General features: G+C 39.0%; 1 protein-coding gene across 1 annotated transcript in view; it reads right to left on the reverse strand.

Annotated features, from left to right (window-relative positions):
* Positions 1-9720: 9720 nt before the first annotated feature.
* fndc1 (fibronectin type III domain containing 1) overlaps positions 9721-14535 on the reverse strand; it is a 373864-nt gene continuing 369049 nt past the window's right edge. The window contains exon 22 of the mRNA XM_043696167.2: positions 9721-11835. Coding sequence (XP_043552102.2) covers positions 11705-11835 — 131 coding nt within the window. The 3' untranslated portion in view covers positions 9721-11704. The remainder of the gene's footprint in view (positions 11836-14535) is intronic.

Here is a 14535-nt window from a genome sequence, read left to right on the forward strand (position 1 = left end):
CAACATCTCAGGTCCATACAATTAGGCTGGAAGTAAAGAAATCTGTGAAACAGGGAGATGATTTGGAAATTCAGTTATCAGATATTATTTTGAAAATGCAACTAAAAAAGATAGGAAACAAGGTTATGCTTTGCCCAGCTTCTAAACAGAAGTGCAACAAATAGATTTGGAACTTGAAGAGTTACATCAAACAACTATCTCAGAAATTGAATCAGAGACAATACCAGTTAAGTTATTGTTTGAAAGACAAGATGCTAGAAAACAGAGATGACCTTAAATACCAGCCTGTGAGAAACGTGCAGTTGTTCATCAGTCCCATCTGGGTATCATAGTTAAATTGTATAGGTGGCTTATATAATTCCAATGGCAGGTCACTCAGGCAATAAGGAAACACAGGATAAAACATTAAAGCATTTTTATTGGTCAGGAGTACATACAATGCGGTCAGATTTTGTCAGACATGCCATACATGATAACTCCAACCCTCAATTATATATGTGCCTGTAATTTCTTCAACTTTGACAATTCTTTTAATGTGCTTTCAATTTTGTTGATCATGACTGCATTTCAGTGTCAAAACGTGTGGTGCTGGAGAAGCACACTCAGGCAGCATCCGAGGAGCAGGACAGTCGACGTTTCAATTATAAGCTCTTTGTGAAGAGCTTATACTTGAAAGGTTGACTCTCCTGCTCTTCAGATGCTGCCTGACTGACTGTGTTTTTCAGCATCACACTTTTTTTTTTGACTCTGATCTCTAGCATCTGCAGTCCTCACTTTCTGCTTCAAGACTGCATTTCAGTTCAGGTGCTGGTTGTTTTATTGAATATGCAAACTCAGGACATACCTGGGCAATTTTCCACATTGTCGAGTAGATGCCAGTATTGTAACTGTACTGGAAGAGCTTGGTTATGGGAGTGGCAAGTTCTGGAGCACATATCTTCAATATTATTGCCGGATTGTTATCAGGACCCATTGCCTTTGCAGTATCCAGCTGTTTCTTGATATCACGTGGAGTGAATCAAATTGGTTGTAGACTGATATCTGTGATGTTGAAGATCACTGGAGGAGCCAGAGATGGATCAGCCACTCGGCACTTCTGCCTGAAGATTGTTGTGAATACCTCAGCCTTATCTTTTGCACTGATGTTCTGGGTTCGTCCATCATTGAGGATGGGGATATTTGTGGAGTGTCCTCCTCCAGTGAGTTGTTTAATGTCCACCACCATTCATGACTGGATGTGAAATTGAACTAACTTTTTCCACAAGCACCTGACAGTGACTTAAATTGTAAATGTTGAAATACACTGCTTCACTAAATCTTGTGAAAACATCCATTGTCATTAAAAGATATTGATTCCCATTCCTGGTTTTAGGTAGCACCTAACATAATGATTAAATCCTGCTAAATGGCTCTTTAGAAAGCTCCTGCTACTGACAATTTTTCTGTCTTCATAAAAATCAGAAAATATCAAAGGATTTAATAAGTCAGTTGTTTACCAATTTCCAATTGGTAAACAACTGCTTGCATTTGTCACAAAAGGGCCAAACTGTTTCTCAACCAATGTCTTTTTCATCATAACCTTTAATATTGCCATTAAAAACCCTCTCAAATACTCCCTTCATAATTGATTGCTGCGCGTTGTTTTGTTCCCAGCTTCTTCTTAACATCTCTGATATAATCACTTTCTTCAGTTTAATGCTCTCACTTCTCTCGGTTCAACTGCACATGTCAAGTTCCTTTCCTTTAGGGTTGAGTGCTTTCCATTAAGTACACTTTTTAACATTACCCACTCTTTATTTCTATCTTTTATCACTTAGTATTTCAGTGCTCACTTGTGTCATACCTACATCCAAATTGATCACTCAAACATCACTCTACCCTTTGTCCTCCTGTATGTCCACCTTCTCTTTGACATACCAGCATTGTTCAGCTTTATCACTCTGTGATAGACAGTGTCACATTCTCCTCAATCTCTGGGTGAAGATGTTTCTCTTGAATTCTTCATTGGATTTATTGTGACTGTCTCATCTTTAGGACTCTGCCACATGCGGGGCTATGTTCTCTACATCAATCTGAATCACTCCCATCAAGTCATAAGCCCCAGCCTGTTAAATCTTTCAAATTTGTTATTAAATTGAGCATAGCGCACACAGGCAGGTTTGCCTCCCAAAAAGAAAACACCATCCGTCAGTGAATTGATGTCTTTTGGGATGCCATTGCTACTGTAAATACAAATAGCAGTCAGAACATACAGTATTGTTTTATAACTTCTATAACTTTTATAATCAGGCGGCACTGTGTCCAGTGGTTAGCACTGCTGCCTCACAGCGCCAGGGACCCAGGTTCAATTCCAGCCTTGGGCCACTATCTGTGTGGAGTTTGCACATTCTCCGTGTGTCTGCATGGCTTTCCTCCAGGAGCCCCGGTTTCCACCTACAGTCTAAACATATTCAAGTTAGGTAAATTGGCTATGCTAAATTGCCCATAGTGTTCAACAATGTGTGGGTTAGGTGCATTAGTCAGGGATAAATATAGGGTAGGGGGAATGGGCCTGGGTGCGTTACTCTTCAGAAGGTCAGTGTGGACTTGTTGGGCTGAAGGACCTGTTTCCATACTGTAGGAATTCTATAATGATTCAGGGTTCATTGAAACAATATGTTCTTTGTTTAATACTGTTAGAAATGGGTCTGAAATTACAAGTAATGCTTTCTATTGAATATCTTTATTATTACAGCAACATTATTTTTGCTGTTGCAGCTTACATGGTTTTAATTTTACCAAATCAATAATATTTTAATATAGTTAAGCAGAAGGTTTGGTCATGTTAGAAGCTGCAAAGATGGCTGGATTAAATTCTACAAATTAAAAGAGGCTGTGAAGAACAACACGCAGTTATAAAGTCCATTGTGTGCAGTTAGACAGTGTTTCTGTTTTGCTATATAAATTCTAAAATGAGTTAAGTAAAATCTCTTACCTAATCATGTAAATGTGATGCTACTGTAAACTTTAATAGATATACAATTACTTATGTCAACAGAAAAGATGTTCTATGGTTCTTCCCAGTACTGATCCCTCAAGAATATTCATGTTAACCTAATGTATTTTTGAAATTCAAAAACTCCGTTATTCATCAGATTCTCTGTTTCCATTTAAACCACAGACTCAATTTGTATCCAGCTGTTTTTAACCACATAATATCGTGTAGGGTGTCCAAGGACTCTTTACTGCTTTGCTTCTCATCCCTGCCTACAATTCCACATGAGCCTTTGCTCCTCTTAAGGTCATGTGATTAGAGGGAAACTTCATTTCCAATTTCTCTCCCTATGCTCAGTCCCCTCGCCATTTCTAAATAGCACAATCTCCTTCTCTCATCACCCTTATTTTTCCTTTTTCCTGAATTTGAACGCACAAATCCAAAAATAATTAATTTTTTAAAAAATCTACATTCACTGCAGATTATCATTAATATTTGATACTCGTGAAAAGTGATTTGTTATCAAAGCAGCAGCAATGTCCTCCCTGTGCTTGCTGCTCCTCTATTCACTGCTCAGCAACCAGTGGTTCATGTTAAAAAGGAGAGAGCTGCATGTTTCAAAAACCAAAATTGTTGGAAAAATTCAGCAGGTCTGGCAGCATCTATAGGAAGAAAGCAGAGTTAAGGCTTTGAGTCCAGTGACTCTATCAGAACTGCCAGCAGCTAGAAAAATTGGTATTTATCCTTCAAATTAAAATTAAGCACATCGTTCAGGTCAGAGGTTCTGGTTGCTCAGTATGGACAATGACAAGAAATCTGTTTACAATATCGGCCCTGTTCCTCCAGTTGTATTTTACTGGCTGCACCTCACATCCTCCCAAGCATTGTAGAAAATCTCAGCCTTCAGAGCTTTGGGAAATATATACCACAATATACTGTTAAAGTATACAACGGTGTTGGGAAAATGTTTGAAATAATTTAACAATGGATTGAATTGATTCACAAGTACATAAATGCTGTTGTAAAAGTTAACTTTTAACATTTCTGACTACATCCTGAGAAATGGTGCTTTCTAAATGCAAAATGAGTGCCCATAACTTGATGTTAAATTTGGGCCTTAATAGGATGATACAGGGAGTAAGTAACTTGTATTGGCTGCTGTTAAGGAATGAAACTAGGTGTGGATGGTGTCCCAGCAAGTGTTTTATGTTTGCCCATAGCTGGATATTCCTTCCTGTAATAAAGTCTCTCTTTCGCCCACATAAGCATTTGAAGATGAAGGGAAGTAAGAGCTTCGACTACATTGACAATTTTTCACTTCGTCAGGAATAATCAAATGGAATCTGAAAAGATGCTTGAACAGTGGAAATAGTGATTCAACAGTAAGAACAGCAGTCTCCATTCTAGGCGTTGTTCTTGCATTTGATGAACATTTTAAAATAAACATTAACATTAAAGTACATAACATACATGATGACACATCAACTTTACTTTGGTGTCTGATCAAAATGGAAAGTTTGCTACACTATGTTTCAGTTGTACATTCTTTCCTCCAGGAGAGTACTGATTGCAGAATACAGAAAATTTCATAAGGTTGCAAGGCACATGGATTTTTGTTCTATAGTATAGTAAGATTTCCACCAAGAATAACAGTGTGTAAAGTACCTGTTCCATGCCCATCTTGCTAGATTCAAGATCTTAAAATATGATATGGATGAATTTCACGAATTGAAATATTTCACCAGGTCTCAGATGGGGTGGTGGAAATGAGGAAAAATAAAACAAGATCATAATTGCCACTGCAATATCCTCATCAAAACACTGCATTTATAGTTGTTTTAGGCTGTCTTCTAACTCTATGGTGTAACAATAACAGTATAGTGAGTGTTGCAAGAAATGTTGCTCTCTAGCATGAAAAATAACCCAGCTGTTTCTGTCATAGCTTCTAACTGGTTTATAACTTAATTCATCCATTATAACTCATGTTCTCCCTTATTATTCTATCTGTTTAATATTATCTTAAGCATCAAAAATAATACACTCAATAGTTTCTCTTTAAATACGACTTGGTCCAAGTCACAGGCAGACAAAAACACACACGCTAATCCATTAGATCTCAGATCCTCATCTAATTTTTGACAATTATAAAAATCTGAGTACTGTACACCCTATGCTGCAGCCATAAATTAATACTTATAAATATTGGATAGAAACAAAGAAAATGCACAATATTATTTCTAAAAATGACAGGGAAAAATAGGTAACAATAAGCTTAATGTTTTATGAATCATTGCACTCCAGGGACAGACAAAAAGGATGGCCTATCCTGTTCATAACCTTTTTCATTAAACATAATTATACAAAACTGGATATTTTGTACAATAGTTAATCAACAGATACTTTTATAGAGTTAGAAATAGTGTTCAGCAGGTGACAATAGTACAGCTGTAGATTATGCTGGAATGAAATGGATTAATACAGGGGCTATGTTAGAGTAAATTCAATCATTCCACATTCATAATAGGGGCAATGTCTGGCAGGAAGTGATGTGTTGAAAAATGGGTGTTGCAGTGAGATAGCCTCATCTCCCTACTCCAAGCACAAGTCATTCAACTTGCCCTCAATTCTAAGTTAGGCAAATATAGATTTAAAGTGCTTCCCGCAGCCAAGGTGAATGGAATTTACCTTTTATTTCACATAGCCGAATTCTTACCCTCCACCAATATTATGGATGATCTTTCAAGAGAATATCCAACAAATTGTTTTAACAAGGATAAAATCAGACTTTCACCAATGCCTTGAGTGGGGCTTAAGTATTCAGGAGTCCTGGTATTAATATTGAAGAACATGATAGGCAAAGATATGAGGAAATTTAAACAAAAACACAATCAGGTTAATGCGGGGAGGAGTGTAGGGTTAAAAGCTTAGTAAGTTAAAGTCTAAAAGTTTCAACAAAATCCACATCCAAACCTATCAGCTTCCAGTTTTATCTTGGGTACATACAGATTGGTGAGCAGGTCACTAATACATTTCAAAGAAATGAGCTAACACTTTGTCCAATACCAAAGCTGTGAACCTCAAAGTCTGTCAGCCTTTTAAAGTTAACTGTTGTCTTTCTCGTTTCCCCAAGGCTCAGGAAATCACATTAAGGAAAAGTATACAGTTAATGGCAGGACCCTGAATAACATTAATATCCAGAGGGATCTTGGGGTTTAAGACCACAGCTCCCTGAAAGTGGCCACACAAGTAGATAGGGTGGTGAAGAATGCATATGACAAGCTTGTCTTTATTGGTTGGGGAACTGAGTACAAGAGTCAGGGATGTCATGTTGCAGCTTTATAAGACTTTGATTAGGCCACACACAGAGTATTGTATTCAATTCTGGTCACCACGTTACAGGAAGGATGTGGAGGCTTTGGAGTGGGTGCAGAAGAGGTTTATCAGAATGCTGTCTGGATTAGAGGATATGAGCTAAAAGGAGAGGCTAGAAAAACTCAGGTTGTTTTCTTTGGAATGCCAGAGGGAAGACTTGACAGATGTTTATTAAATTGTGAGATGTTGACTGTCAGAATCTTTTTCCCAGAGTTGAAATGTCTAATACTAGGGGGCATGCATTTAAGGTCAGAGTGGGAAAGTTCAAAAGAGATGAGGGGGCAAGTTTTTTTTGAAACTTTATTGCTGGAACAGCACAGCAGGTCAGGCAGCATCCAGGGAACAGGAGATTCGACGTTTCGGGCACAGGCCCTTTTTCAGGAATGAGTGTGACCTGCTGTGCTGTTCCAGCAATAAAGTTTCAACTTTGATCTCCAGCATCTGCAGACCTCACTTTCTCCGGCAAGTTTTTTTTGCAGAGTGTGAGATAGGAGTCTGGAACGTGCTGCTGGGTTGGTGGTAGAGGCAGATATGATAGGGGCGATTAAGGGACTTTTAAATAAGCATATGAATATGCAAATAATGGACAAATAGGGATCAAGGGCAGGCAGAAGTGATTAGATTATTTACTTACAGTGTGGAAGCAGGCCCTTTGGCCCAACAAGTCCACATTGACCCTCCGAAGAGCAACCCACCCAGACCCATTCCCCTAACACTACAGGTAATTTTAGCATGGCCAATTCACCTAACCTGCACATTTTTGGACTGTGGGAGGAAACCGGAGCACCTGGAGGAAACCCACGCAGACACATGGAGAATGTACAAACTCCACACAGCAGTTTAATTTGGCGCCATATTGGGCACAACATCATGGTCTGAAGGGCTCATTCCTGTGCAGTATTGTTCTATGCTCCTCCTGTGGATTCAGGAGGTGACTGGTTTCACTTTTCCTTCCTAGATCCAGCGAAACTTTCTGAACAACCTCCATCTGGCAAGTAACAATTTGATTGCAGATAGTCAACATGGTTTTGTCAAGAGCAGGTCTTGTCTCACAAACTTCATTGAGTTTTTTGAGAAGCAAGTGGATGAGGGTAGGGCAGTTGACGTGGTGTATATGGACTTCAGTAAGGATTTTGATAAGGTTCCACATGGAAGGTTATTGGAGAAAATGCAGAGGCATGGGATTGAGGATGATTTAGCAGCTTGGATTAGAAACTGGCTTTCTGGAAGAAGACAGCAAGTGGTGGTTGATGGTATATATTCAGCCTGGAGTCCAGGTACTAGTGGTGTGCCACAAGGATCTGTTTTGGGACCACTGCTATTTGTCATTTTTATAAATGACTTAGACACAGGCATAGGTGGAAGGGTTAGTAAGTTTGCAGACGACACTAAAGTCGGTGGAGTAATGGACAGTGTGGAAGGATGTTGCAGGTTGCAGGGGGACTTGGATAAACTGCAGAATTGGGCTGTGAGGTGGAAAATGGAATTCAATGCAGATAAATGTGAGGTGATTCACTTTGGGAAGAATAACAGGAAGGCAGAATACTGGATCAATGGAAGTGTGGATGTGCACAGGGATTTTGGAGTCCATGTACATATATCCCTGAAAGTTGCCACCCAGGTTGATAGTGCTGTTAAGACGACATATGGTGTGTTTGGTTTTATTAGTAGAGGGATTACGTTCTGGAGCCATAATGTCATGCTGCAACAATACAAAATGCTAGTGCAGCCGTACTTGAGAAAATTGTGTACAGTTCAGGTCGCTCCCTTACAGAAAGGATGTGGACGCATTGGAAAAGGTACACAGGAGATTTACCAGGGTGTTGTGTGGTCTGGAGGGAAGATCTTATGAGGAAAGGCTGAGAGACTTGGGTGTGTTATCATTGGAAAGAAGGAGGAGATTTGATAGAGACATACAAGATGATCAGAGGATTAGATAGGGTAGATAGTGAAAGTCTTTTTCCAGGATGATGACGTCAGCTGGTACGAGGGAGCACAGCTACAAATTGAGGGGTGATAGATTTAAGACAGATGTCAGAGGCACGTTCTTTACTCAGAGTGGTAAGGGTGTGGAATGCCCTGCCTGCCAATGTAGTTAACTCAGCCATATTAGGGTGATGTAAACAATCCTTGGATAAGCACATGGATGATGATGGGATAGTATGGGGGATGGGTTTAGATTAGTTCACAGATTGGTCCAACATTCAGGGCAAAAGGGCCTGTTCTGCTCTGTATTGGTTTATATTCTATGTTTTATTACCAATACTCATAGTCTATGTTCTATGTTTTATTACCAATACTCATGCCCCAGTTTCCTTCCTCAAGATGATTCTGACCCAAGGCCTAGGATTTTCCCATTAAGGCATCCAATCCATATGTTGATCTCTTTCAGAGGTGTAGGAAAGATGTGGATGCTTTGGAGACGGTTCAGAGGAGGTTTACCAGGATGCTGCCTGGAATGGAGGGCTTATCTTACGAAGAGAGGTTGACTGAGCTCGGACTTTTTTCACTGGAAAAAAGGAAGAGAGGGGACCTAATTGAGGTGTACAAGATAATGAAAGGCATAGATAGAGTTGATAGCCAGAGACTTTTTCCCAGGGCAGAAATTGTTAACATGAGGGGGTCATAGTTTTAAGCTGTTTGGCGGAAAGTATAAAGGGGATGTCAGAGGCGGGTTCTTTATGCAGAGAGTTGTGAGAGCATGGAATGCGTTGCCAGCAGCAGTTGTGGAAGCGAGGTCATTGGGGATATTTAAGAGACTGCTGGACATGCATATGGTCACAGAAATTTGAGGGTTCGTGCATTAGGTTTACCTTACATGAGGATCAATGGTCGGCACAACATCCTGAGCTGAAGGGCCTGTTCTGTGCTGTACTGTACTGTTCTATGTTCTATGTGTATCCCTCCCCAGACCTTTGACCTCACCTCCCAGTGAACCTGAAATCAGCAGATTCTCTGGGAAACCCACTCCACTGGGGACAATGATTATCACCAATTCGCCCCCTCTTGTGATTGTCCACCCTCTTCAAAAGGCCCCCTTACCCTCCACCCTATCTTCAATAGCTTTGGCACAGACATACCCAGTCCTGCTACCTTTACTGATCAGTTGCCACTCCAACTAGTGGTGAAGTCCATCAACCAGACAGCTTTGCAGGCCAGGAACCAATGAGTGATAATATTAATGCAAAGGCTTGGCTTTTAGACTTCACAGCTTGCAATAGATTCTTGACTTCCAGATTCCCATGCCTTTCTGTTCAACTCTGGCAGGTCATGGTGTTACGAACAATCAAGTCAAAATCCAGGCTATGGAGTTAGAAATGCTGGTGAATGTTGTTGATCAAATGAGAGACAATCTTGACACACAAAGTGTTGTGATGCAAAACAAGTTTAAATCGTGTCATATCAATTCAATGATCAGAGCCAAAAGCACAAGATACATTTCTGATAACATATATTGCTTGCGAAATCCTAAGACTTCATTAATACAACAGCCAATTTGCAGTGATTCATTGCTTTGGTGCAGATAATAAGTAAAGAACTTTTTTTTAATGTAACATGCAAACTACAAATTTCAGCTGACTTTCTCATTCTTTTTAAAAAGCACAAAATTTTTCAGATGCAACACATGTAACAGGTTTGGCACAATGATTGGTTAAATGTATGATTACGTTTACAAACCACACTATGGAATGTTGGAAAAGCAGAAAAGGCTTGTGTTTGAAATTCCCAAATTCCATTTAAATATGCTTTTTAAACTGACCTTTTTGCTATAAAATACACATTATACAAGAAAACATTTCTATTTTTAAAGGAGTTTAATTTGCATATTTAATCAAAATAATATTTAATAAAATGCACATCAGGATAGTAGGCTAAATTCCCTGATACAATGCTTCCAATGAGAAGCCATGCTTTAAAATGTTGGAATGGGAAAACAAGCACTATACTGACATAGCTCTATCGCTGAATGCATTCCCGTGAAGTGTGGCTATTTGCCAGGAACTTGCAATTAGCAAATTCACTCAAATGTTGCATTTGTTTGCGCCAGCGCAGTAGTTTGGTTGGCAAGGAGTTAAAACTTATTCCATTTCACTACACTGTTCTATATGGTACCATTTCAAAACAGCATTAATCCATTGCGCCTGCGCAAAAAGTCTGTATTTTATAATACTGCACAAACACAAAAAAATTGCACCAAGGAACTGTGCAGGAATAAATTAAGCAAAACTCCCTTTACTCTGGTGGAATAGTTAAAGTCTAATCAATCCAGAGAATTTTGTTTTTATAAAAAATACTTTTCTTGAATTCCTTCCAAGGTAATAGATTTTACTGATGTGAGAAATACACTTCCTAAATACTTTGAACTTTGTAAGTTAGTTAGAAAGAGTAGATGAAAATTAGCACTACAGAGGTACATTATCAAGATTGGCATGTGGTAATAGGTTTCTATTGCAAATTGGTGAAAAGTAGTGATGGAATGCCAAATTGAACTGGTTTCATCTCCAGTAAGTGAATCAATTGGATACAGATCTTCATAATATGTCAATCTAGGCTTATAATAGGCTAAATTGCTTAGTATGTCTGAAAGAAAATGCACAAGTAGAGCATATATGCAATCTGGCATTGCAGGGAACATAAAGCAATACATTAGTTGCCTGAGACTTACCATTTTTAACCTATGTAGTAGATTAATATGCACCTTGGAAAACTTACTAATGAACATAGACCATTTGCCATGTTGATTAATGGAAAAATAGCAACAGAGAAAAATTCTCTACAATTTGCAGGTGGAGTAGTAAATGACAGGAGAAAAAAAAAGGAAAGTTCAAAAGTTCAAGTTTAAAATTTTCAGTGGCAACTTTTAAAGAAAACTATTTTATAAAACATGTTGAATTTCCTCTCCTAGTACAATATGATTCTTAACAAAATCTTTCAGTTCAATGCCCTGACAGATTTATCTTGGAAGACTTGATGATTTTGCATTAAGTGCAGTTCACAGAGGCTGTTTAAATGCTGAGACGGAATTTCAAGAGAATGATTTGTCTCATGTCAGCAGAGTTTTGATTGGTTGATTCTTTCAGCATTTCCTTACCTACTGTAGAAAATGGAACCACCACAAGTGAGTGCAATGATATCAGGCATGTTTATTTTAAGCCCTGGTCCTCCATGTATATATTAAAAAGAATATGTTGCATATTCCAGTAAGATTGTGGAACAAACAGTCTTTGAAATCGTGCGAAAATAATCTTGATAATTCGACACATTGTCCAGTATTCAAGAACAAGGTACTCTCTCAATACTCTCTTAATTCAGCTCAAATGTGAATCAAGTTGTTATATCTTTCAAAGGACAATTTCATTACCATTTTCCAGGAATAGGCACACCACACTCATACCATCCCACGTAATAATTAGATGTCCCACCAAATTTCCCAAATCCACCAATCAGGCCAAATGACACTGGCTCTTGGCGATAACTCCGATAATAACCTAAAAAAAAATCCATATCACAAATCAGTTATTGAATTAAATGGTATTAAATTTAATTATTTTTAACTGTTTTTTAAAATTTCTTATTTTTACAATTTTGTTAAGACAAAGTACTGTAGATGCTACAATCTGAAACAAAAGATCTCTCTGGCCTTAGCCTTCGGCAGTGTTTATTTATTCATTTTAAGGGATGTGGTGGTGCTCATCACACCAATATTTATTGCCGATTTCAGGTTTGTCCTTGAGAAGGTGGTTGTGAGCCAAGTATTCCAGTGAAACTCAACAGGTGTTTGAGAAACAGAACCTCATCATTAGTTTAGATATCTCAGAACCTTTCAGATGTAACAATGAATTGAAAAATTTCAACCCTTAATCACTGCAATTTTGTTTTCTTTGCATGTTTTGGTCTTTGTCTAGTTTTCCCCTCGATTTAAAGATGCTCGCTGTACATCATGTTGCTATTCACACCCTGTCTCAAACTTATTTACTTCAAGGTCTTTTCCCTAAGGTGGGAAGTTTAAAACTAGGGGGCATATTTTTAAGGTGGGAGGAGAAAGATTTAAAAAGGACATGAGAGACAATGTTTTTACACAGAGTGGTTAGTGTCTGGAATGAACTGCCAGAGGAAGTGGTGGATGCAGGTATAGTTACAACATTGAAAAGAAATTTGGATAAATATGTGAACAGGAAAGGTTTGGAGGGATATGGGCTATATACAGACATGTGGGACTAGTTTAGTTTGAGAACATGGTTGGCATGAACTAGTTGAACCAAAGGGTCTGTTTCAATGCTGTAAAACTCTGTGACTCTATAAATGAAATATAGCTCTCTTTTAAATATGCAAGACTGTTTTGTCATTCAACCACTCTATCAGAGACCCCCCACTTTTGTTATGTCTCTATCCTTTCCCATTTCACCTGCTTAAAACTTTTGCAATTTTAATTTTTCCCAATTCTGATGAGAAGTCATTGATCTGAAAAGTTAACACACACTCTCTCCACAGATCCAAAGAGATTTGACAAATACATTAAGAGCAAGAGGCTAACTAACGAGAGGGTAGGCCTCTTAAAGATCAAGGAGGTTGTCTTTGTGTTGAACCTCAGGAAATGGGAGAGATACTAAATGAATATCTCACATTGTTTTTACTGTGGAGAAAGAAATGTAGGGAAATAAACTTTGATGTTTTAAAAACAGTTCACATTACAGAAAAGGAACATCAGGAGGAACTTAGTGTGGAAACAGGCCCTTCAGCCCAATAAGTCCTCACCGACCCTCCGAAGAGCAACCCACCCAGACCCATTCCCTTACATTTACCCCTTCACCTAACACAATGGGCAATTTAGCATGGCCAATTTGCCTAACCTGCACATCTTGGGACTGTGGGAGGAAACCGGAGCACCTGGAAGAAACCCACGCAGACAATGTGCAAACTCTACACAGACAGTTGCCCGAGGTGGGAATTGAACCCAGGTCCCTGGCACTGTGAGGCAGCAGTGCTAAGCACTGTGCCACCGTGCCGCCCATAGAGATGGATAAATCTCCAGGACCTGATCTAATGTATCCCAAAATGTTGTGTGAAGTAAGGGAGGAAATTGCAAGACCTTTTGCAGAAATATTTGTATCATGTATAACTACAGGTGGGGTGTCTGATGACTGGAGGGTGGCTAATGTTTTACATTTGTTTCAGAAAGGTTGTAAGGAGAAACCAGGGAACTATGGACCTGTGAGTCTGACTTCGGTTGTAGGTAAGTTGTTGGAGGTAATTATAAAAGATAGGATTTATGGACATTTGGAAAGGCAAAAATTGATTAGGGATAGTCAGCATGGCTTTGTGCAAGGAAAATCATGTCTCACAAACCTGTTTGAGTTTTTTGAGAGAGTTACCAAAGAGATTGATGATGGCAGAGCAGTCGACATTGTTTACTTTAGTAAAGCATTCAACAAGGATGTGTGTGGTAGACTAATTAGTAAAGTTACATCACATGAGATTCAGGGTGAATTTGCCAATTGAATATATAATTGGTTTAATGGCAGGAGACAGAGAGTGGTGGTGGAGGATTGCTCTTCAGACTGGTGGCCTGTGGCCAGTGATGTTCTACAGGCATTGGTTCTGGGTTCTATTTTGTTTGTCATTTATAAATGATTTGAATGAGAATATGGGAGGCATGGTTAGTAAACTTGTGGACGACACCAAAATTGGTGACACAGTAGACAGTGAAGAAAATTTTCTAAGATTATGAAGGGATCTTGTTCAAATGGGTCAAAGAGTTGAAATGGAGTTCAATCCAAGGTATTGCATTTTGGTACAACAAAGCAGGGTAGGGCTTATACACTTAATGAGAGAGCCCTGGATAGAACAGAGGGACCTAGGGCTGCAGTTACATAATTCTTTGAAGTTTATGTCACGTTTAGACAGGGTGGTTAAAAATGTGTTTATCACGCTTGCCTTCATTGCTCAGTTCTTTGAGTAAAGGAGTTGGGAAGTGAGGTTGCATGGGACATTGGTGAGACCTCTTCTGGGATTCTGTGTCCAGTTCTGGTCACCCACTTATAGGAAGGACATTATCAAGTTGGAGAGGGTCCAGAAGCGATTTATTGAGGTGTTGCTGGGTATGGAAGGTTTGAGTTCTTAAAAAAAAGGTGGATCGACTGGGACATATTTTCACTGGAGAGTGCGAGGTTGAGAGGAGACCGTATAGA

The sequence above is a fragment of the Chiloscyllium plagiosum genome, unplaced genomic scaffold, assembly GCF_037043375.1.
Source record: "Chiloscyllium plagiosum isolate Xiang-an unplaced genomic scaffold, Cpla_swu_hap1 HiC_scaffold_10, whole genome shotgun sequence".
NCBI lineage: Eukaryota > Metazoa > Chordata > Chondrichthyes > Orectolobiformes > Hemiscylliidae > Chiloscyllium > Chiloscyllium plagiosum.